The sequence below is a fragment of the Lolium rigidum genome, chromosome 4, assembly GCF_022539505.1.
Source record: "Lolium rigidum isolate FL_2022 chromosome 4, APGP_CSIRO_Lrig_0.1, whole genome shotgun sequence".
Classification (NCBI taxonomy): domain Eukaryota; kingdom Viridiplantae; phylum Streptophyta; class Magnoliopsida; order Poales; family Poaceae; genus Lolium; species Lolium rigidum.
This window is the reverse complement of record NC_061511.1, coordinates 280,948,131-280,973,586: the sequence shown is the minus strand read 5'-3', so window position 1 is coordinate 280,973,586 and position 25,456 is coordinate 280,948,131. Positions and strand designations below refer to the sequence as shown.

The window sequence follows — 25,456 nt, the reverse complement described above, 5'->3', positions numbered from 1 at the left end:
CTTTTTTTGATGCTCCATTTTAATTTTTGTTGGACGGGGTCACGGGGTCGCCCGCTCTTTTTGGCGTGAACAAACTTTTCCGATCCCGCCCGCGAGATTTTTTCTTCGAGTTAATCCCGCCCAGACATTCCCCACGTCATCGATCCGGGCCGAAACGCATCCCACCCGTCCAGCGAAAGCGGTGCGAACCGCCTGATACTGTCCACGTCACCGATCCGCGGCACCAACCCTTGGACCAATCACCGCCGACCGCCTCACCGCTATAAATATACCACCCCCGTCTCCTTCTTCCCCACACCGCAACCCAAATTCCCCAATCCATCTCCTCGCACACGCAAACCCCAAATCCAATCCCCACCACCACCAGCCGCTCCGATGGCGCCCAAGGCGGAGAAGAAGCCGGCGGCGAAGAAGCCCGCGGAGGAGGAGCCGGCGTCTGAGCCGGCCGCGAAGGCGCCCGCCGCGAAGAAGCCCAAGGCCGGGAAGAGCCTCCCCGCCGGTAAGACCGCGGCCAAGGAGGGCGGCGGCGTGGACAAGAAGTCGAAGAAGAAGAACAAGAAGTCCGTCGAGACGTACAAGATCTACATCTTCAAGGTGCTCAAGCAGGTGCACCCTGACATCGGCATCTCCTCCAAGGCCATGTCCATCATGAACTCCTTCATCAACGACATCTTCGAGAAGCTGGCCGGGGAGTCGGCCAAGCTCGCGCGCTACAACAAGAAGCCCACCATCACCTCCAGGGAGATCCAGACCTCCGTCCGCCTCGTCCTCCCCGGGGAGCTCGCCAAGCACGCCGTCTCCGAGGGCACCAAGGCCGTCACCAAGTTCACCTCCGCTTAGGTTAGGTTTGGTTCGCTGCCCCCTCCTGGAGAGTCTCTGTTATCTGGAACCACTGGTAGTAGTATTAGTAATTGTAGTGATGTATGGATGATGCCTGTAAGAAGTAAATCCCAGGTGCTGCTTTTGCCTGATGGATCTAAAATACTCTGTTGTGCGGTACGTTTGCAATGCTGTGCTTATATGCCTCAATTAATAGTATGATGTTCCTATGCAATTGTGGAACCATGTGATGGCGCGTGCTACCTTTACTCTTTATATATTTTCTCTGAGCCATCTGAATTGTAAGAAAATGGTTTCCATCCTTATCTATACAGGTCTTATATTTGCATCCCCTGCATCTGTACCAATAGGTCTTATCTGTCAAACTCGACATGGGCAGTATTTTTGTGACTAGTGCTGCTGTTTTACTTGCTGTATCTGAATAATAACTTTGCTCTACTGCTGCGTTACGTCCAATGCTGATGATTTTGTGGATCCATGTGGGTGCACTCCTAGGCATGGTACTTCTTCTAATTCTCGTTGTTATATGCTGCCTATATGATCACGCGAATCATATAGATCATCTGAATCGATAGGAACTGGATATATTATTTACTATTTGGTTATCAGTGGATTTATGTGTGGTTGTAAGAGATTGTTTAGTATCATTCTTGCCTAGGGTATTGCTAAGGTTGTATTTCCTGCTGATATCATGTTCAAAGAATACTTGTTTTGCTCACAGTAGAATAAACTGTATTTCCAGTTCAAGGATAAGACCATAGTATACTTGCTCGTGTTCATTCTTGCAATTGGCATTGCCTATATATTAGTGTACTAATTGCCCTGTGGCCTACTGTATGGGTTACTGCTAGTTACGTACAGGGGTTACGTAGCCTTATTTTGCTGTTGATGCTGACGATTTAACTGTGTTTAATAATCAAGAAAACTTGCTGAATGACTTCCCTTAAGAAAACTGTATGGCTTTGGTTACCTGCACTGCAGCAGTGTAGGCATATATACATTAGAAAGCATTCCAGCTGGATGTTCATCTGTTGATTTTGAATGCCTCGTGTTCCATTTATATTGTGTTTGAGAGTTGAGAGTAGAAATTTCCAGTCTCTTATACCTACAGCTTGTATCAGACTAGAAGTATGCAGTGGCATATATACCGATCAATATATGCCATAGGTCTTATCAGAATCAAACAGTACATTATGTTCTGAATGAACTCTTATTTGCAATAGGTCTTATCAGAATCAAACAGTACATTATGTCCTGTTTGATGGGTATTGGGTGTAGTGGTGATGCTGGTTTTTCCTGTTTATCTGAATTTTTAATAATGTATTTCAGCGTGTTGCTCTGTCTGTGCATTGTATACCTGTGATGGTTGGATTATTTCGTGGATTTATAATTTTCTGCACCTGTTGAATTTTGTAGTAGTCTGCAAGAACCATACATGTAGATTGTAGCTGAAGTGTCTAACCTGATGCATAATGCTGTTCAGTAGTATCAATCTTGGTCTATTGCTAGGGTTGTATTTCCTGTAAGATCTCTTTCATGTTTAAGGAACCAACATTTTGCTCATAATACAATTGTGTTCTGTTTCCAGTTTAAGGAACTTTGATTTTGCATTCATTTTGAATGTCTTTTTTTTTTTTTGCGGGAATTGTATTGCAAGTGTTGTTGTATGTTGGGATTAGAATCTTAATACCTACGCTTGCTAGAAATTGTTTGCACGCCTGATATGTGCCTTGTTGGAATAAAATATGCACTAGCATCCGTATCCAGTGTAACCTGACAATCAGCTCTTACAAATACATGGAAACAATCTAACAATCTTGCAGGAAGTAAATGAATGTGCACGGAAATTCTCTGTTGATTGATGTATAGATCATTGTCAGTTTTTCTTGACTAGACGCATGGTAGAGTTTCAGTTCTGCATCAAGCTTGGACATGGTGAGTTCGATTTCTGTTTGTTAAGCTTGGACATAGTGAGTGCCATTTCAGTCTGTTTGTTCTTTGCATGAAGCATGCTGGCCGCAATTGTTTGAGATGAAACGCTAGGGGAAATCTGTATTGTAAAGGTAAAAAGGAGTCTATACTACTAGTATGTACTCCATTATTGCAAAATCTAGTATTATGCCATTTGTGTCTGTTTCGGTCTGTTTGGGTCGGGCTGTGGACACTAAAGTGGTAGTTTGGCCATGTTTATCCGTTTAGGTTGGGGTTAGCGCCCCATAGAAAAGCCTGACGTTGAAAAATTAGGCCTGAGCCTGTCCCTGCCAAATACCCAGAAAGCCCGTCGGCCTATCGGGCTGGGCTGCTTTGTTAAAGACAGTTTCTGGGCTACCCAGGCCTGACCAGGCCAAGCTGTCGGGCCAAACAGTTTCAGACCCAGGCCTGGGTTTTTTTGGACCAGCCCTCGGGCTGGGCTGTCCATGGCCAGGAATTATTCTCGAATGGGTGGATTATATTATGAGTCTCTATTGATCGGTACATGTTTTAGAATTATTTAGAAGTAGACGTCAAGAACCATATAGGCCTTAGCTATGTGTCTGACCTGATGCGAACCTCTGTTGAGTAGTATCATTTTTGCCTAGGGTATTGTTAAGATAGTATTTCCTGTTGATGTCTGTTTCATGTTTAAAGAATATGGGTTTGCTCACAGTAGAATACTGTATATTATTATTTCCAGTTTAAGGATCAGACCATAGTATACTTGATCATGTTACCTACTGCTTGCTAGAATTGGTTGCATGTAAGATGTGTAGTTGTATCAGACTAGAAGTATGCAGTGACATCTGTATCAACTCCCATTTGAATCCATGGCTCTTATCTGAATTAACCATTACATTATGTACTGTTTGATGGGAATTGATGGAGGGATGATTTTTAGTATGGAGTCGTGCTGCTGGTTTTGCCATTTTGATCTGATCTTTTAATAATGCATTTCTGCTATTATATGTGACTTCTGTGTGTTGCTCTTGCTGTCCATTGTATATCTGTGATGGTTGGATCAATTCGTGGATCCCTACATTTCTGCACCTGTTGAGTTTTGTAGTAGTCAGCAAGAACCATACATGTAGGCCGTAGCTGAAGTGTCTAACATGATGCATAGTGCTGTTCAGCAGTATCGATCTTACCTGGTCTATTGCTAGGGTTGTATATCCTGTAAGATCTCTTTCATGTTTACAGAACCAACATTTTGCCCACAATACAATTATGTTCTACTTCCAGTTTAAGGTACAATCATTTTGCTCAGAATGTTTGAGCAAAATCCTGACTCAGACAACAGTATAGCTGCACATGTTTATTATTGGCACTGGCAGCACAGATGTGATTTTTATAGCGAATTTGCAGCACTTCATATGTTAGCGGACTACTCCCTCCATTTTTTAATATAAGTTGGAGGATTCCACGTTCAGTTTTTCGTAGACATGGAAATATCCCGGGTTTCCAAACTTAGCCTCTGTCGCGTCGCATCGCATCACGGTCTCGCTCGTCTCCCTCTCCCTTCTGCTCCGTTGCGGTCTCACTCCTCTCCCTGCCCTCCATGGTCTGCATCCTGCCTACCTACCTTCCCTCTCTCTCCACCGCCGCCTTCTTCCTCGCTTGAATCCCATCTCGGTCCTCACAGCTCACGGTCAAAGGTGGCAATTTTATAAGCCGGGTCTGTGGGAACAATAACGATGCCACCTGATCTGCAGGGAATAGGGATGTCAATGGGTACCCATGCCTCCGTACTCACCGGGTAAAAACCCATTAGAAGTACGGGTATGGAACAAAGAAATACCCGTGGGTGCGTAAATGAGAAAATATCATACCCATTGGGTAGAGTGGGACTGGTATGGGATCGTAGAATCCATACCCGCATACCATTTACCCGCCCAAATTTTGACAAGCGTGAGTAATATGCACTATTTGCTTGAGTAAAACTTTGATCTCTCGAGTTGGATCATCATTTACTGATTGCTTCGGTAATATGCACTGCTTCCTTGGGATGTGTATGTACTGGGTGAATCTTGCTGTGAGTAGCCACTGCATATTGATCTGCTTGTACACTGCATCTTTTTCTTCTTGCTTGTATTGTCAATATTCAGTAACTACTGTACTCCATATTTCTGTGATGATTACATTGTGATAATTAGTGGAGTACTCCATATTTCTGTGAATTTTTGGAGTATATGAATACTCTGAATATGCTGCACTAGCAAACTTTTAATACAGTAGTTTGGTCCAACTCAGTGACCTCCACCAACTTCAGAGCACAATTTTCATTTCTGCACGATTTTTTTGTTTATCTGTATCTTGGGCTTGGATAGTCCCGGCCCTCTAATTTGCTTGTGCACTTGTGATATATCTTCATTCACACTAATAAATCAGTATTCCCTCAAAAAACTAATAAATCAGTAGCTAGCTATTCCCATGAGTATGGACTTGTACAATTTGCTTGTGCATATGGGAGTAAATAAAATATCAGTTGCTCTACCAATTCTTGTTAAAATATTCATGTATTACTGGAGTAAATTACTTTGATTTTGCAGCTAGTACCTTCTTCTGGACTAGATTTATTCATGCTATCATTTATACACTGAATTATTGCAGATATTTGTAGTACTCCTATATGTGCATCATATTTTTTACTCTGAATTATTTTGTCCTTGCAGATAAACTCTTATGTTCTTTCACTCAGAATACAAACATGCAGCCTTTTTATATGACACCACACCTTCCCTGGATCAGTATTGCGGGTTTGTGCGGTGATGCCGTCGCCCAGACTCGGATGGGACCGAATATGGTGCAGCTCTCGCGCTCATTCAAAGCTGCTATTCCCAGCATGCATGGCATCGACAGTGTTTCCCGACTCGCCATTGTCGATAGTGTTCATCTACTCCAACATCTTGTTCTTCCATTTGATCATCTACTCCAGCATCTTGATCATCTTTTTGATTGTCAGGTGGAGTACTGTTGAGGTCCGGGATTACCATACTGATGTGAGTCAATTATATATTGTTGCAGTGCCGGAGGAGAAGAGTAGAATCAGAGCGATGTCGTGCCATGCTGTCACGTGCCGAAATGTTTGTCTTGCCGGAGGAGAAGAGGCCAACTCATCTGGGCCGTGCCGGAGTGGCCTGGGGCGGAGGTGTTGGATGGGGATGGAGGTGCTGCCTTGCCAGAGTAGGAGCCTGATCTGGCCTGGGGCGTAGGTGCTGGACGGGGATGGAGGTGCTGCCTGGCCGGAGTTGGAGCCGTAGGTGCTGGACGGGGATGTAGGCATGTAGGTGCTACATATTTCTTGTCCAAGTAAACCTCACGAACAAATTTGAGTTCCAAATTATTCTTCCACAAGATCATATACTATCTTATTTGCTTGTACCTCATGAATGATATGATGTTTCTTCTCCTCAGTGAATACTAAAATCTCTTGCTTGTGAACAAATGCTATGCATGATTTCCTAGGGCCGAGGAATCTGATTGATGTCTAGATCATATAATAGTATAGATGTACAAGTACAACTTATCTTCTCTTTCTTAATAGATAGCCCCATTTTGCTGATCTCACATCAAGCCACGTCACCCTATTAGAAGTTTTCACCTTCCTTGGTTCCCAGCTTACGGCACCAGTTTATTGGGCCAGATGGACACGCATGAAGCCACCGATGCCTCTTGCTCGCCAGAGCGAGGCGCCTGGTCGAGATGGGCTCATGAACCGGCCGACGCTGTTCCTCTTCCTGGCCACTACTCTGTCTCTCCCCATTGATCTCTCCCCCACCACTGCTCGGAAAATTTCTTCCGCCGCCGCCGTCTTAAAGGCACACGCCAATTACTACTTCTCTAACTCTCCAATTACTTTCGGTGATTGATTCCCATCTCCCTCTTTATCTTCTCCACCAGCAGATTTCGTTTCTATGGTGCGGAAGAAACTGATGGATTCCCATCTCTTTCGTCTTCCACATCAAACGCAAAGGCCTGCAGCCATAATTAATGGAGGTTTGTTCTATAATTTAAATACTACAGCTGCTCCATTCCCATCCTCCTCACAGCTCATTCCTGCCTCCTGCTCGAGAGATGTTCCGGTTTCTTCCTCCGCTGGTCCTGATTTCGCATATCCAGCAGATTTTGCCCGGGACACCGCCGCTCTTGGTTGGACGATTTTGAAGTTCCGTTGTCTCTCCCCATGATAGATGGATGACCAACCCTCTGCTTCCCTGCTTCCCCATGTCCATTCATGGTGTACTACCTCTGGTCTGCCTCAGACCCGCAATATAATTTCATGTTTCTGGTGGTTAACATCATTTTTTGGTCCAGCTGAATCTTAAGTATCAACGGAAATAGCACTCCGCGAGGCTCCAAAAAGGTACCCTCTTACATATGTGTGTTCCTCTCTTTTCTTCCTTTTGTATGTTGTATGAAATCTTTAGTTTATGAAATCTTTAGTTGCTCCTTTCTTCTAACTCATTCATGTCCGATGCATATGATTAGTGATGTTTCTTCTGCCCGGTAGGTATTCGACAAGATGCCGCTTAGTAAATCTACCTAAAGTTAGCTTTTCTACCAGGCAATTTTGTGTTTCACATGTCTCCAATTTTCTTGAACTGAAGGTTTATCAGTGTTTCCTGACTAGCTTCTTTATTGTCTCTTCATGCAACGATGCCGCATTTCTTATTTAGAAAATAGGGTTGTCCCCCGGCCTTCATTTCAGGAACCATGTGGTTAACAATATTCATAGCAGCACAATATTGATTTTGGCTAAAGATGTTAGTAATCTGAATCTGTGTGCTTCTGCTTGATTCAGGGAGAGGAGAAACTTTCTGTTATATACATAAACTGGTTACATTTAATATCTCTACTGCCTTTAGTATCTCTCAAATATTTAATTATGCTCCCAAGTCTCAAAACACATTATTGGAAGGTAAAATGCATTGGGTTGTTCTTGCCTTTGTAGAAAAGATTGTTGAATATACCAATTGCATGGAGATTAGTACCGTCAAAAACAAATCTGACCTGTAACTTATATGTATTCTCACTTACTTTACTGTAGTAATGATGCAAATTACTCTCACTTACTTAGTCATCTAATAGATTTTTTTGTACCGTTTCGATAGTATATATTCAACACAATTACTGATTGGCATAGTAGTTTATTGCAGATAGAATTGTATTTCACACATTGCCCACTGTCCCGCTTTTAACCGAAAAGTGACTATACTTTTGACCAAAAAGTTTATTCAAAACACATTATATTATCTGCATTAATTTCCGCCGCAACGAAATAGGAGCAACCCACTAAGGGTAATTCTCTCAGCATGCAAGCATGCCACATCACTTGGGCAGTTTCAGCTCCATGCCAACAAATTACTACAGTTTTTGTTCATGTCTGAGCAATCATATCCTGCCACATCATGCAGCTCAGCCATGTCATCTCTGATGTCATTATTTTTTTCTTCTAATATTCCAACGCTGCAGCATGGTGGCCGTATCATATTCTCCAGGAATCCCTCTCTTTATTTCCTCATTTAAAGGCAATTCACCTGTTCAGTTCTCCCGTGGCTGTTCATGGTCTCTGCATGTTACATCTTCTCTCAACAGATAAATGACTACTAAACGCCTAGTAATTAATTACCTCCTTGCGTTGCCACTTGAGCACTTCTCTCCTTGCTCTTTTAAGTTCTCTTCCTCCAACGCTATGCCAAGCTGAAAAATAACATGAGCCTCTTCCTATTTATGTATGGTCAGCTTGCATTGCTTATCCACCGTGTGAAGCGTTCAAGAAACGCATCTCTTTCTCTGAGCTCCTCATGCTGCCGCTCAAATCTGCCGCCGCCGTGTCCTTCGGCTCATGTCAGTGTCGCGTGTTGATGTACTCCCCGACACGTCTTTCTGCTGGCCCTTGCTGCGCGATCGGCGGCAAGGTGGATGGGCTGTTGGCACCTCTTTTGTGATGATCTGCTTAGGTACACTTCAGTGCTTCTTGAGTTTCTGCCCGACCCTTCTATCCAAGAAAGCAGCTGATATTCCCTGGCATTCCTTATGAATTTATTCTAATGATTTAACTGTTGTATTGTTCCCTAGAAGATAATATTTCCCATTTATGATTTATTGCAGACTATATAAGGCACTAGAGAAATGTGGTGATGAATATCAAAGATCTCTTTCTTGCTGTAGAGGAGTTTTTCTATTACAACAGATTATTTTAAAATTATGGTCAGATTCTTATATTTCTACCTGAGGTTTGTTGGTTCCTTCTACAATATATATTTTTATTGCTTACTTCATTTTGATTGTGGTGATCAATATCACAGACCTTTCTTACCGTGGAGGAGTTTTTCTATTACAACAGATTATTTTAAAATTATGATGAGATTCTTATATTTCTACCTAAGGTTTTGTTGGTTCCTTCTGCGGTATATATCTTCTTGCTTACTTCATTTTCCTAGCTACACTAGCGCGGTACGATAAGTACCTAATGGTGTGCTATGAGATGAATGTATATATTATTTTCCCTTCAGTTTAGTATACTATGCAGATTTTTATTTAACTGATATTGGTTCCATATTTCATCGTGTGGTAGCTTGATATCAAGAATAAATTACTGGCCATTTCTTGGTAGTATGTTCATATTTATTATCTTATCGAGTGTAGGATGGCTACATGTCTAGATATTTCAGATCTTACGCATACATAATTCGTATATATAACATGTTCACGTTTGTCGTTTCTTCTAACTCTCATAGAAATGGGAAATAACAAATAAAAATATTGGTGACATTGATATCCGTCTTAATTTTATGTGCTTCAAAATAGAACGATTCATTTCATGTTTAACTGATCTTTACGCTCGCAAGTTTTTCATTTGAGCTGTCATATGAACTTTACCAGTTCCAAATTACAGAGTGAAACCCGATTAAAATGATATTTGTCTTAATAGGTGCAAGTGAGCAGATCCAAAGCAATTAGCAGCTTTTACTACTTTTTACAACAGCCTCTACAAACATCTCAATTTTCTCTTACACCATTTATACCACAGATCATTTTGTAATCATCATTAAGAATCTTATATCTAACATGTCATCCATAGTTTATTGTACCGCAGTATAATAACATGTTACTAAACTGTTTCTACAAACTTATTCCGCAGCAACGCGCGGGGTATCATCTAGTGTTGTCAATTAGGCAGTCAATTTGGAGGGGCAAGATGATCTAACCAACTTTGAACCCTGAGCGGTGACTAATTTGAGAGTAAACCATCATGGTTTATAGATATGACAAATGACGAGAAGAGTTAAGTGTTAGGTTAGGGTGGCATAGATCAGGACGAGAGGGTAAAGAATTGGAAGATGACATACATGACAAGTAACATGATACTGGTTGTTGTATTATTCATTTTTGTGCTAATGAATAACAAGTGCATTCCGGTGCTAATCTATTTTGGATGGTCCGAAGAGTATGTGAATGCATGGTTACAATTGCACATGTATTTACGCATAGATATTGTTTGAAGTTTTGTAATCTTTTGGTAACAAAATGCATCCTTTTTGAGATATAACTTGCAGCAAAATAATGTTAGGAACATAATAAAGATCATGAGCCTAAGAATGTTGTTTGTAGTTTGGGTTCGTTGAATGGTAATCTTTAGAAACATACATGTTTTTGGTTGTATTTATATAATGTATAACATGTATGAATCAATCTCCTTTTATCAAGCTTCCATTTTGTCTGATGTATTATTTTCATTTTTGTTATCCTTGATTTTTGTCTTCCTTACATGTTTGAAAAATAAAAAACATCCGTAGCAACGCACGAGCATTCAACTAGGCATTGTTATATATAAGATGGAGTAGTATAACAAACACCAATGTCTAAACCAATGTACATGCCCTTACAGGCTAGAGGAAAGAAGGGAGAAAAACTTAGAAGGACGTATAACAAATTAAATGTGAGAAGGAAACCAAAATATCTAACATACCAACAAACGCAAATCTCAAAAAAACAATTAACGGTACATAATACACCCACAACCATGCGTGTAAGCATAAAATTTTCTCTCATCTTAATTGTATTGTACATAATTAGTATCGTCGAAAACCCTTTTATAATGATGCTAATTATACTCCCTTCGTTCCTAAGAACTAGAACGATACCCCGCGTGTTGCAGCGGGTATCTCTTTATGAAATCTAATAAAATACATAAAACTTGATTTATAGAATATGAAATATTTAGTTGATCATAGTAGCTGAGACACTAATTTTAATAGCCATGAAATGGATAAGTATTTGAAAATTTCAAGATTATTATATTTTAGATAAGGTGAAATCAACCGAAGAACCAAATGATATGGATGGCTTGCATGAAAAATGCATGCACATTGCGGCATTACGTTTTTAAAAATATCATGTATGATTACGTATATAAGAGCGCATAATTAACACTAAGTTTAATTGGTAAAGAGTTTATTTGGTTTCCAAAACTATTTGGTGTTCAAGTTGCACATGACTTAACTATGTAATGATATAGCATGAGGGTGCGATATTATCAATCGAGCGGCAAATAAAAAGAATGACATTGCTAGTTTAATGGTTAAAAATATATAATCTAAATATCTTGCATGTAGATATAGATAATAAATAAGTACTACTATTAGAGGGATGAAGTGGACAAATGATTGGTTAAGGAAGTAGGTGATGTGGATAGCTTGCATATTGAGATAGATAAATATTAATTGCACTTAGTGGAGTTTTATTTTATAAGAAGTATAGATACAATGGATATCCTCCGACATGCCGACAACAAAATTTGTTTACCGTCTTACCCATATCAAACGCTCTCTCTCCGCTTCGTAGCGCCTGCCAGTAAGAACCGCTCCTCTTCTCCGATGGATCACCAACGTGCTTGAGTCCTCGTTTTGCAGGGGAAACCCCGAGGTCGAAGGGCGCCGACAGAGGGAGAGATGCTGTTGTGCCATCCTCCCCCCATCTCTCCGCATCTGTGCACCATGGAGCTGCAGGAGATGGTCGCTGCCGCGCAATTTTTTTTTGGTATTGCCGCATATTGTCGATTCATCGACCTCCTCGCCAATTTAGTCGGCCATCCTCCTGTCGTCGGTCGCCCTTGCCGAGCCTCGGTGGATTCTAATTTGTATATGTGCGTTCCTCAGACCACGTCGGGGCCTCGCGCTTATGGCTGTGTCACTTGTCTGATGGACCACACTGTCGAAGAGGTGGCTCCACCTGCTCAACTTTACCACAACGTGCACATATTGCTTGAGGGGAGGTAGGAGAGGGTGCGGCCCAACAATCAGTTGATTGCGCGTGGGGACAACGAACAAGGGGAAAACAGGAACAAAGGGAAAACTTTGGGAGATTAGGGACTAATTCGCACCTAATGTCGCCCCACACCTTTTCTTTGGTAAAAATTCTAGAAAACGTTTTTCTAGATTAGCACTACCAACATTTTATATAGATTCTCAGTAATTTTATTGTACACCTTTTTTTTGAGAAAATGTATCAAAGAGATTTGTACAGTTTGCCGAGGCTAGAGAACCTTTTTTTAAAACTGTGGAACCGTTTCAGTCGTGTCTACTGTCCCATCCCGTTGATATCTTTTCTGTTCGTTCTTCTTCCAATGATGGTACTATTTTGGATCTTGCAAAGGTGGAGGCTCGGTGTCTCTTCTTGCGTTCTTCTCGGCGGCGTTGGAATTGGATGGTGGCCGCTGGCTACGGTGGTTGCAGGAAACCCTAGAGATCGTTTTGTATTTCTCGATCTTTTAGTATTTTATTTGCAAATTTAGGATAATTATTTTATCTCGATTTATCTTTTAGTTTCTACATGTGTTGCTTTTTTTTTTGAAAGCTTCTACATGTGTTGCTTCATGTTATTTGGTTTCGATTAATGAAATATGTGGTTGGTCTAAAAAAAAAAGAAAAAAAACTCCTCAGTCCTCACAAACCCGATCCGACCCACCGCCGCATGCCCACCCCCAACCCTCAGGCGCGTCCCGGGCCATCGCCGTTCCTCGTCGCTACCCTGCTGTCCCCGCCCCGGACGCGATATTTGGCGATTTGATTTTGAGGTCCGATCTTGTTTTTATCCTGTGATTAGTCGAGCCCGCTTTTTGGTTACGATGAATTGATTTCTGAGTACCTTTTCTTGCAATGAATTGATCTTTTGATCCGCTCTGTCTCTTGATCTGTTCCTTGCGCTATAGGCTGGAAAGATGAAGATTAAGCGAGGTGGAGGCGTTCGCAAAAGAAGCTCGTATAAAAAACAAAAGACCAGACCAGAGTCGGATGTGTAATGTTTTGCACGCACGATCGATTTATGCAGGTGAGCCGCCGGTTCCAGTTTCGATCCTTCTTCCTAGTTCTGCACGCACGATCGATTTATGCAGCCAGACCAGAGTCGGATGTGTAATGTTTTCCTGAACCTAGGAATTTCGCATCCCCACAACCCTTTCGAAGAGGAATTCGGCAGCTCGAGTGGTTCTGGCCAAGGTGTCTGGACGGAACTCAGTGAAGAAGTTGCCTCAAACTTAGCAAATACTGTGGTATCCCTCGCGTCATTCAGTGAAGGTGATTATACACATCACCGGCCTTGGATATTTCCATCTAATCCTCGGTAGTTCATGATTGAAAATCTGGAAATGCCATCTTATGCAGGAAACACAATGTTCTTTGCATGTTCGGGCATAATTATCAAAAATGATCCGGATACTCAGATTACGAGCTTTCTAACCTCGTTAAGTTTGGTTAGATCTACCGAAGACGACAGCAAGCTCTTTCAGAATATGAAGGTTGGTGCTGCAGTATTGCTTGCTTTTTCAGCATCATCCGTGTTAAATTAATCATTCTGCTAACCAGGGTGCACATATACTTGGTTGTCTTGCTTTGTCATTATAGATTCAAGTGCGCCTTCCAGATGACCAAGTTGAGCTTGGCTGGTTGAACTTCTATGATTTACAACACAATCTCGCAGTTATCAACATACCTCGCTTCCACACTCTTCGAGTGGCGCGTCTAGATAATCAGCGGCAATTTGAGTGCCATAGCAAAGTAGTTGCTGTAGGACGTTGCTTCAACTCAGGAAAATTAATGGCCACATCTGGGATGTTAACTGACAATCCAAGCCAAGATTACCGCGAGGAGCTTGCAATCTCCACATGTGAAATTACCATGGTGCGTCCACCGTTGATTTCTCTCTGTACGTAGCGAAAATAGATAATGGTTTCATGATATAAGTGGCTTAATTTACCATTATATGCGCTACACTGTTTTCTGGGGGCACTAAAAGTTCCTCCCTTTTTCATCTATACAAATTTCCTTCAGTGTCGCTAAATTTTTGTGCTCGGTTGAGTGTGACGTTATTCTATTTTTTAGACTGGAGTTGGAGGGCCCCTCATTAATTTTGATGGGGACTTCATTGGGATGAACTTTTATACTGAGAAAGAGACTCCATTTCTACCAAGGAATATAATTCTTGAACTCCTCAAGCAGTTTAGCGAAAGAATCCCGTCCTGGTATGTCCTCTATAGTCCTTATGAGCCAAAGGTTCTCCGACTGGCTTATGTATGCGTCTCCTTTCACTCTTCTGCCCTTGTCTCCTACTTGATCTTACTATTTTTTCTGCACATGGAACACACATGCTTAGGAAAAACAGTAATGATCTTAATCAAGATCGGACTTAATAAAATAGTGCCTTTTTATGACGTTATGCTGCAGCTAACACCATGTTTATATAATCTCATGTCGTTGAATTTTCTTTGACAAAACATTGTGTTAAAAGTTCACAAAGTGCATGCATTTTCACAGAATATGAAATTACGCTATGTAAATTACAGCATGCATTGTAGAAGGCTAAGAACAGTTAAGGCATGATCATAAATTGCTATATAGTGATGAGTCTAACATGCTTAGTTACTGTAATACTGAGGGAATCAGAGTTAGTTTGTGGATGTCCTTACATTTGCTTTTGTGGATGTGTTTATTACTCTGACGAGTTTATACCATTCTGTTGCAGGGCTAAGAAAGGACCTGGTAGTACGGTCAAAAGATTTCCCATACCTCGTAAGTCTGATTCACAAGTTGAGAAAAACACACTCACTCCTTAAGATTGCGGAAGTGTATGATATCAAGCAATTCATCAGCACCAATGTTAATTTTCAATGATCATTTGTAGAATCTCCGTACACATTAACCTTTGTACTTTTATGCTTGTAGCTATTATCATACTAACATATATGGTGTGTTACTTAATAGATATGCTATATGAGAATATACTCCTTCCTTTCATTCATACTGCTTTTCCATGTTCTAAAATCTGTTCATTTCCCATCTCCAATCTTCTCCATTTTAGGCAGCTTAAGGGGGGGAGAGAAAAAAAAGGACCAGAAACCTTCCATATGTACTCTCTGTGATCCAGAATGTCAACCAGGTTGGGTCACCTTTAATGTTAGGATCATTGGTCACAGTTATTGATTGTTTCACCTGTGGCACCAGGACTGAAGGATCAAATACTAAACTGTAAATGTTTTCATGCTCGATGGCCATATTCATCTGCTCATGGTGAGTCGTTGCTTTCAGTTTTCTTGATTATTTTAACATATGGTGTCAACAATCACTTTACTTTGTTGCAATGATAATCAATCAGGTATTGCTGAAAAATAAGAGCTGAGGTCCAATGGTTATCCTTTTCCACTTTGGGAGGATAGTGAGTTTTTTCCTTTGTCTTTTTATTTTTACTCTGTTCTGCTCTCTCTAGCACCCCTCAACTACTGAACCTTTATTGGTGTGGCCAGTCGGCAGGCGTTTGGTTAATAGTTTTGAAGAGGAATTCAGTGAAATTATCTTGAGCGAGCTCCAAAAAGAAGTTGTTTCAAATATGTCTCAAAGTGTTGTAGCACTGGCTTCATTCATTGGTAAATGTATTTGCTATAAGCTCATTTGCTTTCGGTATTCTTTTTATAATGTATTCACTAAATTATGTGAATTATCACTCTCTTAGGAGGAAAAATGTGTTTTGCTTGCACGGGCGTAGTTATAGAATGCAATGAGTCTACCACAAGAGTTCTGACCTCGGCAAGTTTGGTTAGAACTTCTGTTATTGAAAACAAGGTTGCTGATAACTTGAAGGTTGTTACTCTGCTAATAATTGTTTAAATACACCTTTTGCTTATTCATTGCTGGTTAGACTCATGTCACTCATCATATCATTAATTGCAGATTATAGTGTGTCTTCCAGATAATCGAATTATTCGAGGGACTTTGCAACATATTAGCCCAAACTATAACATTGCCGTTGTCGACATCACAGGTTTCTGCTGTACTCGGGCAGCACGAATGAGTGATCAGGTGCAACTTAAACCTCATGGGGAGGTAGTAGCTTTAGGGCGCGTCTACAGTTCATGTAAATTAATGGCCACAAGTGGGGTAGTGACTAGCAAGCCAAGTGAGCTTAATTGCAAAGATCTTGTGATCTCTACTTGCAAAATCACCAAGGTACGCTGTGTTTTTCCGTATGGTGAAAATAATAATTGCACCAGAATATGAATATTGAAATCTATTGCCACATCTGTATGGCTTACAAGCCGTCGTTTTCTGTGGCTTACAAGCCGTCATTTTCTGTTTGTGCTAGGCTGGAATTGGAGGGCCTCTTATCGATTTTGATGGGAACTTTATTGGCATGAACTTCTATGGCTTGGAAGAAACTCCATACATACCAATGAATATAATTCTGGAATTCTTGGGGAGTTTCGGTGCACAAAGGTATGTTTTTTATACTTATGTTAAGTTCTGTACAGCATGCAAGTGTTTCTTCATGTCCATAATATTGAAGCTTGAGACCTCGTTTGCTAGGGGTGTAAATCTAGCCCCATGTGGAATGGGGATGTGAGGGGATTTGGTGAATCCCTCCCCTTCACCCAATCCTCTCAATTCCACAGATATTAATGTTTTGAAATACTGTTTTACAATTACGAGATTAAAATCCAATCTCTACAGCACTATGTAATGAATTGCGTCCATTTATATTAGCTTGCCTCTTTAAGCAAAATACGGGTACTTGCGATTGATTAATCAACCTCATATATAGTGATTGTAACATGTCAACATGAATGCATACAAAACAACTTGGCAATATCAGTTGACAATACTCATGTACTTAAACAGGAACATACGAACATATTGTAAACCATAGAATAGTAAAAGCAATTGCCAAAAGTAGCTGAATCAGGTTTGGGGGATGTTCAGTGTCAAGTTGATCATGGATGCGGAATCAGGTCAGGACAGGGAAACGGGTACATGCGATTCATTAATCAACCTCATATATAGTGATTGTAGCATCTCAACAGAAATATACTCATGTACTTAAAAAGGAGCATGCGAACATATTGTAAACCATAGAAGAAGAGTAAAGGGAATTGCCATAAGTAGCTGAATCAGGTTTGGAGGTTGTTCAGTGTCAAGTTGATCATGGATGTGGAATCAGGTCATGACAGGTAATATGCAGTTATATTCTCCATAAACTTATCCAAAGCAAGACCTTCAATGTTGATGGCATTCCAAGTATGGTTATGCCATTGCAATGTTGAAAACAGTGGGTTGTGGCATCAACCAGAGGCATTGCAAATATGGTTATGTAAGTCAATAAAAGGTAAAGAACTAATCATGGCATGATGTGCAGCTTCCGTATAAAAGAAATTTTAAGCATGCTGGTTAAGTGAACTGAGTGAACTAAAAAGATGCAACTTTTGCATAACTAAGGATTTGATTTGATTAATAACTTATCTCCTAATATCATGTCAAGTTTTAGTCCTCACAAAATGATGCCACACATTTTCTATACACATTCAACTAACTTTGCTTGCAATGGTTATATTGGCAGCTGTAATGTACATAAAGCATGTCAGCTTGGTGAGCGGAATCTTTAGTAAAAAGATACACTGCGATAAGGGAGAATCGAAAAATAGCAATTATGCAAATGCACATACATAGCAAAATGAACAGCTAGTGCCTACTGCCTAGTGGTCACTAATCGGTAGGTTTGTTTATTCTTCAAGAAACCGAATAGCTTACAGTTAATTTACTGCGTTTCCTAAAAAATCTTCTGAGAGGTCCTACACATGCCTTATTCCTAAAAAATCCTTGTGATAATCTTGTGCGAATAAAATTTGGACAATCATCTCTTCCGTATATGAATGAAAAATCCATATTTTAGGAGCAAAGCTAGTAGCAGTGCAAGGATAGCTAATTAGGTTCACAATACTCTCCCTCTGCAATTCTCAAAAATCACAACCTACTTAAATCTGGGGGAAATATGTGTGAATGCCTGCCAATCCACTATCAACATAGTGTTTCTGCACTTTTTTCGTCTTGGATCACCAAAAATCCTTTTACCCATTTTTGCATTCCCTTGGTGGCTTGGTCTTGCGCGTGGTTACTCTTAAATGCTAAAAACTTTAATTTGTTTTTTTTTTGTAGGACTATTGCTATTGACGATCATACCCTAAACAGGTATTCTTTCTTTAGTATGCATTCAGTAGCACGTTGCAGAATTCAGATTTATATATTGTCCAGTAACTTGATTGTGTTTTCCTCTTAACAGATGGCCCGTACCTAAGCCATTTTGGTGTTATCCGACATGGCATCTGTCTGAGGAAGAAATTGATGTAGACGAGTTTGTAGCCGACATGAATGTCCCCTTTTGATGAATTGTAGCTGTATTCTTTTGGATATAAAACGGAGCTCGCTGATTCAAAATGAAGTTGAAATCAGCTGAATTTTTACTGGCAGGACTAGGTGCGCTGAACATAAGTGCGCTGCATGATGTGTGTGGCATGTACCTCCGTTCTTTTTTGATCAATGCGCAGTGTAGCCCGTGCATGCACATATTGTACCTGCTGCGGGCTAGATTTATTCGGACCGTAGGTAGTATAGAAAGCAATGGTTTCTATTTCTTGCTTGGCACTTTGACCATGCACATGGTAAATGTGGTTTGTGACCACTGACAATTTCAGATGGCATTTTATTCAATCAGCAAAAAGAGCAAAGGAAGTCAAATGCTCTTAAAGGTGACATGTGCAGTATATAGGATTTAAATTTCACGGTACAACAGGTTTGAGTGCCTGGAAAACTCAGACTACTGTTCCAAACACAAGCATAGCGGATCCAAATCTTTGAGCTGAAATTTAGTGTTTTGATCAAAGAAACCGGATCAGCCCATTGATGACTTCTCCAAGGGGCTCATTTCCTTCTTTTATCTCTCTCTCCCTCTCGGTTCTTCTTCTTGGTCGCTCTGCCTGCTGCTTCTCTCCCCTTCTCCTCCGTCGGCCGGAGTGGAGAGGGAGAGAGTCATGGCTCCACCCCCTCTGTAAATCCCGTCTTTGCCTAGGTGTAGGGCTGAGTCTATGTCTACCTATATGGCATTTGGTGGTATGCCGGTCTCCTTGAATCCATCTCGGTCACCCGCGGGCAGCGACATGGGAGGGCCAGCGGGCACCTCTGCCTTTTCTCCATGCTGGAGGTTGAAGAAGAGGTCTTGATCTGGTGTTGGATTTGCCAATACGCTTGGTGGAGCTCCTTTTTCTCGTGTTCTTGCCCGATCTACCCGTTCTGGTAACAGAAGAAGGGCTAAGGGAGCGGGATCTGAAGCTCCAAGGGAAGTTCGTGAAGCTGCGCCCACGTTTCCTCGGAGTTCATCAACGACAGCCGTGTTTAGCCGTTATTATCCCGGGCCGATGTGGCAGCCACTCCGCGCACTGGTGCAAATCATGTGCCATTTCTTCTTCCTCCTGGATGGCAAGCCTCATGGGAGTATCCTCGACTCCAACTCAGCGGCTCACACCTACATCGCTTCCCTAAGTGGCTTCGTCCCCGGCGACGAGATGGCTGACCTGTGCCTGAACTCGAAAGTCTCAGCGCAAGATTGGTGGAGCAAGACCAGATTAAGTTTTTTTATTTTCCTTTGTAAGGTCCTTTTCATAAAAAGTCAGGATCATGTTGTATTTTCTGTTTACGTTGGAGTTCTCGATGTAATTTGTATGTACACTGCTTTATGAATGCAGTTTCAGGGTCCTTCGTGACCCTTCCCTGTTTTGAAACGAAAAGCAAAGGAACCGTAACCTGGTTACTCAGAATGATCACCTGAATATATACTACTTTGTAAGAGCATCTCCAACAGGCGCGCTATATAGGCCGCGCGGCATAAAAACGTCCGATATAGCGCGCGCGGGACAGAATCAGGCGCTCCAGCAGGCGCGGTAAACGGCGCGGTGCTGTAAAATTTTAGGGCGCGCGGCGTTTTGCACAATCCGGAGCGGCATATCCGGCGCGTCGGCTACGCGCGCGCGGCATCGCTCGTCCAACCGCGAAAAATCCCCGCGCTGAAACTTCCTCCCCCGCGTCGCTGCCCCGAGCCCAATCCGTCGTCTCCGCGCGCCGCCGGCGATCCCGACGATGGACGACCCCTCCGGCAACCCGCCGACCCCTCCCTACTCGTCACACCCTCCGCCGCCGCCGCCACTTCCGCCGCGCCGGCGCCAAACCCTAGCGGCGGCGCCGACGCCGGGAACCCAACGGCTGCCGCGCGGGCGCTGTTCGTCCCGCCGCGCGGGGCACTACACGCAGGCGCCGCCGCGGCGCAGATGGCCGCGCAGGGCACCGGCAACGCGCGGCCCGCGCCGAGGAGGGGGAAGGCGCCGTCAACGAAACGGCCTCACGTCTTCCATGAATGCTACTATTCCTATGGAGGAGCACCACCGGGAGGCTTCGTGTCTTCCATGAATGCTACTATTCCTCCTTGAGTGGTGTGTACGGGAGTATGGGAGGAGTGTTTGGAGGGACCATGGGAGGCTCCGTGAGTGGTGTGTACGGGAGTATGGGAGCACCACCGGGAGGCTTCGTGTCTTCCATGAATGCTACTATTCCTCCTTCAACCCAAGATGACGAGGACGAAGAAGAAGGTGTTGACTTGGAAAATGCGGAAGTGTGATATGCATTTGTGATATGCATTGTTTCACTTTGTCCATTTGAACCATATGTCGTGTGTCATTGTTGAACTACGTCATTTTGTGTGTCCTTGTTGAACTATGTGATGTTGTTGCACTTTGTGTCATTTATTTCATGAATTGTGTCATTTCTTTCATGAATTGTGAATGCAAAATAGACTAGAAATCTGTTTTCCGCGCCCGCGCGCGCTGTATTTTGCAGCGCCCGGCGGAGGACCATTTTTCCTGCGCGCGCACGCGCTGTATTTTGCCGCGCCCGGCGGAGGAAAAAACGGCACAGCGCGCCATATCTGTTTACCGCGCGCGGATTCTTGGTTTTAGCGCGCCGCGATATAGCGCGCCTGTTGGAGATGCTCTAATGATGTGAAGTAATTAATAAAACGTCGTGATTCTCGGGAAATTTTTGTGTGGACATGCTGCTTGATTTTGCATCTATAACATGCATGCAAATCTATATATAACATAAAGAAGCTAAGGGAGAACCAGACTGTAGTTGGATGACTAGGAAGACAGATTTAGATCTCAGATTTGGCACTTGATATCTCACTAAAAGACGGAATATTCTTCTGTCGGAGGCACGTTTTCATCGACATAGCGTCGCCTGTGGTGGCTGTGGTGGCTTCGTCAATCTCAAGACCCGTCAGATTAATTCTTAAACTTAATCTCTCGAAGGTGCTCATAGAGGTAGGATGTGCGTGCGTTTATAGGGGTGAGTGTATTTACCTATCGTGTTTCGCAAAAAAGAGAGCTAAGATTTATAGTAGTAGCAAAATTTTCGTACAATATATTTTTAACCGATTTATTCTCCCACAAAATCCTTTAATACTGCTCCTGTCGTTGTACCGGTTCGCCATGGAGCGAGAGAAGAGGTGGGCGCTTCAGGGGAGCAACCACGGCTGCTGGTTGCCAAAAGCTGAAGGAGGCGAGGATGCACCCCGTGGCGGAGCAGAAGCTTCGGATCGGGATCCCGTACAAGATCGCGAACATGATCCAGAAGATAGACGGCGACCTTAGGGCATGTGCAATGGTCGATAAGGTTGTCTTATCTTAACCCTGCCACGTAATCTAGATATAACAATAAAACATGATGTACAACGGGTTATTTTTTAGTCTTATCTTTAGTAACGAGATATCCTAAATTTGTGGTGAGAGAGATTGTGCTAAGAGATCATCTCTTAGTTAAGAGAAGGCAAAGTCTTTTTTCATCTTTCTCTTTCCTCCACATCAGCGTTTATCCTGCGTGGCACTGCTAAAATATCACCATTGTACATGCCCTTAAAAGCGAGGCCCGGCAGGAGAGGAGCGTGCTGCGTCGCTGCAGGCGGGGCGGGGCGGAGGCTACGGCGTCGCGCGCGATTGCGCACTACTGAGCGATCCAGATGAAGCCGTTGGTGGCAAATTTGGCAGAGATCCGCGAAGGCGCGGACGAGTTTGGTGGTGGTGGCGAGAAAGCTGTTGCGTGCATGGAGCTGGTCAGCGTGCCGATCTGATCTGGCGGTTTTGCGTCCAGTAGGGCTCTCCAGGTTGTTGTTCCTGCACGCATGGCGGCTGCTGGCAATCTGGAGCGTGGTCTCACTCTCACGCGCGTTAGACGTGGAGCTTTATTTTGCTGTTGACGATGAACGATTTAGCTGTGTTTAAGGGTCTGTTTGGTTCCTAGCCACACTTTGCCAAGCCAAAATTTGGCAATTTTACATGTGTTTGTTTCTTGCCACACTTTAGAGCTGCCACACTTCACTATCCATATGACTCATGACCGTTTTTTCCGGGGAGCCGTTACCAACAACTCTCGGGCGATTCTGGGCAATCGCCGAGAACTCCGAGGATGAAGGCTCATCCGGCGAGGCTACGGCGGATCCTGTGCTGCTGCCAGGTGAAGATAGCAGTCACTCGGAGTCCTACCTGTGTCGCACGCCGGCGGAAGAGGACTGCGACCTGTCTGCGATGGCAATGTCGGCAATCAGACGGAAAGAGGAAAAAAGACGAAGGCAGCGGGAGGCGGCACAACTGCTCCGATCTGGTAAGTCTCCAATCTCTGCTGAAGATAGTTTTCTGCCGATCTCTGCATGCAGGTCGCAACTGAGGAGATCACCGGTCATGTTGCCTGTGCTCTCGCCCTCGACTTTTTTTCTCGAATCCTTCAATGCTAAAGAATGGGTTTACGTCCATCGGAAGAAGAGGAGGATGCAGTTCGAGAGGAGGACAAACAGACGTCGATCATCGCCGGTGAGATTTTCTTCCATATCTCAGCGATCTACTGTCCGAATTCAAACTCAATCAGATGAATGTTTGGGCCATATGGGCCAAAGAAAGGGTCGGTCGTTTCGTTATGCTCAAGTGCAGGTCGTTTCGTTATGCTCAAGTGCAGGGTCGTATGGGCCTGGAGCTATCGATCGACTGCGAATCTGACCGTCGCTTACCACGTTTTGCTAGTGGTAAGAGGCGCAGTCTAGGTTTTGGCAACGCAAAGTTTATTCCCGAACCAGCTGCTCCTGTTACGTCCACGGGTATTGTTGCCGCCGCCATGGCCAACCGTGGTGGAGGTGCAAATCGTGGCAGAGGTCCGTCTCCTGGAGGTCGCGGCGGAAATAGGTGGGATGGAGGTCCCAATGCTGGCCGCGGCAATTTTGAGGAAGGGGGACCGAGTGGAACAGCAGGGCAAGAGGGTGCTGGTGTCGGACAAGGAAATACAAGTACTGTATTCGGCGATGGTGTGTTTCGGGCAGATGAATCTCGTCCCAACAATTATGGGGGCGGGAACCGAAACCATCAGGTTCGTTTTAACAATGGTGCTGGTGATTCTCGTAGGAATTTTGGGGGCTATCATGCTGGTTATAATAACCGAAGATTCAACAATGGGAATTACAATGGAAGGTATGATGCTAACCGGAATTCTTATAACTCTGGTGGTCTATCAGCTAGAGAGCAACAGTTAGTCAAAGAAACAGCACATGCCTTAGCTAGGCAATTTGTTGATCATCCTACTCAGCGGGATTCAGTCCTTCCTACTCAGCCTATTTTGCAAAATGTCAATGAAGTGCTGCCATCTAATACTGCAAATTTTACTCGGTCTTATGTGCCAAAGGCTGTTCCGAGTGGCTCTCAGAGTCAGGCAGTTGGTCAAGTACAGAAGCAGAATGCGGTGGAGCCAAGAGTTGTTGACACTCTTATGGCTGGGACAGACATAGATGAACAGGAAGGGAGGATCACTTCTGAAGGAGGTGTGGATGAGTCTGGAACAACGGCTATGGCCAAGAAAAAAGGAGGTCCTACATGTTATCGATGCAAAAAACCTGGGCATTGTGTTAATGATTGTGAAGTGGTTCTTTGCGATTGTTGTCAGAGGGCTGGCCATGCAACTGTTGAGTGTCCACTTTTGAAGGCACCCAGACCAAGGCTTGCTATGTATGGATTGGGACATGAAGATTTATCTTTCTGGGAACTACCATTGTCGGATTCTGTGAGGCCGAGGGTCGAGAACACAAGGTTGGGTCGTGTTCAAATTACAGGAGGGACTCTCTCCTTGGATGACATAATTAAGCAGCTGCGATGGATTGTTGATACTGATGAACAATACCAATGGGATGTACAGATGATGGATGAAAACGTTTTCAGGGTCAATTTTCCAAGTAAACATGACTTGGTACGAGTTCAGCGTTTTGGACGCTTTCAGGTACCAGGAACAGAGATAGCTATGCATTTTGACTTCTGGAAAGTGGAGGTTAAACCGGCTTGGAGGCCGGAGGATGTTTGGGTACGAGTATATGCACTGCCACCGGTGGCACTGGATGATTTTCTTTCTTTGTGGGCTATTGGTGATGCATTTGGCAAGACAAAAGATATTGACATTGTCTTTACCAGAGCTAATAATGTTCTGCGAATCTTAATCACTTGTCTAGATCCTAATTTGATACCGGCTACTTGGGACTTGAAGATAAAATATGATTTTTTTCGCCTTCGGTTTGAGGTGGAAGGAATGCAGCCCCAACCGACGACTGATGTTGCTATGAGTGATGTTCCCAAGGGGGATGATGATTTGGGAGGTAGCGGTGATGATCATGCTTTTGGTAATGCGGCAGATAGAGAGATGAAGAGGTCTAGGAGTAATTTGGCTAAAGAAAATAACCAAGAGGAAACCAATGGATCAATGCCTAATAATTCTGGGAATGTACTTGCCAAATCTCCTATTTGTACTGATCCGGTTCTGGTTGTGCAGAAAATGACAACACCTCATATGGTAATTCCGGTTAAACAAAAACAAACTAATGACAATACTGTGAGGTTATCTAGTGTGCCTGCTACCTCTGGTTCCGTGGAGAATTTATAAAGGGGGAACAAAAATCAGAAGGGTACTTCATCTAAGCAAAATGGAATTATTGGGGATACTGTGAGGTATTCTAATTCTATTTTTTCTGTATCATCTCTTACTCCTAAGATTCTTGAACCTGCTTTTAATATGGTTGTATCCCCTGTATCTAGTGTGCAAAATGAAGGGATCAAGCTGGTGAAAGAACCTGTGATGCTGAATTTGAACAGCAGCGCACTTGGGGAGGAGTATCAACGTCGATCACTGCATGCGGCACACCATCCGAGGCATGCAGCAGGGACAACGCTGATCGGAGAGGACGCTCGGCCTCG

The 25,456-nt window shown here is 43.1% G+C and overlaps 2 protein-coding genes and 1 long non-coding RNA gene across 3 annotated transcripts; all 3 read left to right on the top strand.

The window, feature by feature from the left end:
- Positions 1-309: 309 nt before the first annotated feature.
- Positions 310-1,054, top strand: LOC124705409 (histone H2B.1-like). The gene has a single exon (XM_047237135.1). It carries the CDS (start codon positions 376-378, stop codon positions 838-840), a length of 465 nt encoding a protein of 154 aa, XP_047093091.1. The 5' UTR covers positions 310-375; the 3' UTR covers positions 841-1,054.
- Positions 1,055-6,817: 5,763 nt separating this feature from the next.
- On the top strand, positions 6,818-9,145 carry LOC124707863. The gene is made up of 2 exons (XR_007005010.1): positions 6,818-8,774; positions 8,926-9,145. It is a non-coding gene; the product is annotated as an uncharacterized LOC124707863 (long non-coding RNA).
- A 3,627-nt stretch (positions 9,146-12,772) lies between these two features.
- LOC124648862 lies at positions 12,773-18,882 on the top strand. The gene is made up of 15 exons (XM_047188553.1): positions 12,773-12,892; positions 13,028-13,146; positions 13,251-13,391; positions 13,479-13,612; positions 13,719-13,994; positions 14,196-14,335; positions 14,836-14,882; positions 15,172-15,249; positions 15,315-15,380; positions 15,614-15,733; positions 15,820-15,947; positions 16,038-16,313; positions 16,450-16,580; positions 18,294-18,326; positions 18,418-18,882. The coding sequence occupies exons 2-15, from the start codon at positions 13,110-13,112 to the stop codon at positions 18,518-18,520; spliced, it is 1,710 nt and encodes a 569-aa protein (XP_047044509.1). The 5' UTR covers positions 12,773-12,892; positions 13,028-13,109; the 3' UTR covers positions 18,521-18,882.
- Positions 18,883-25,456: the final 6,574 nt, after the last annotated feature.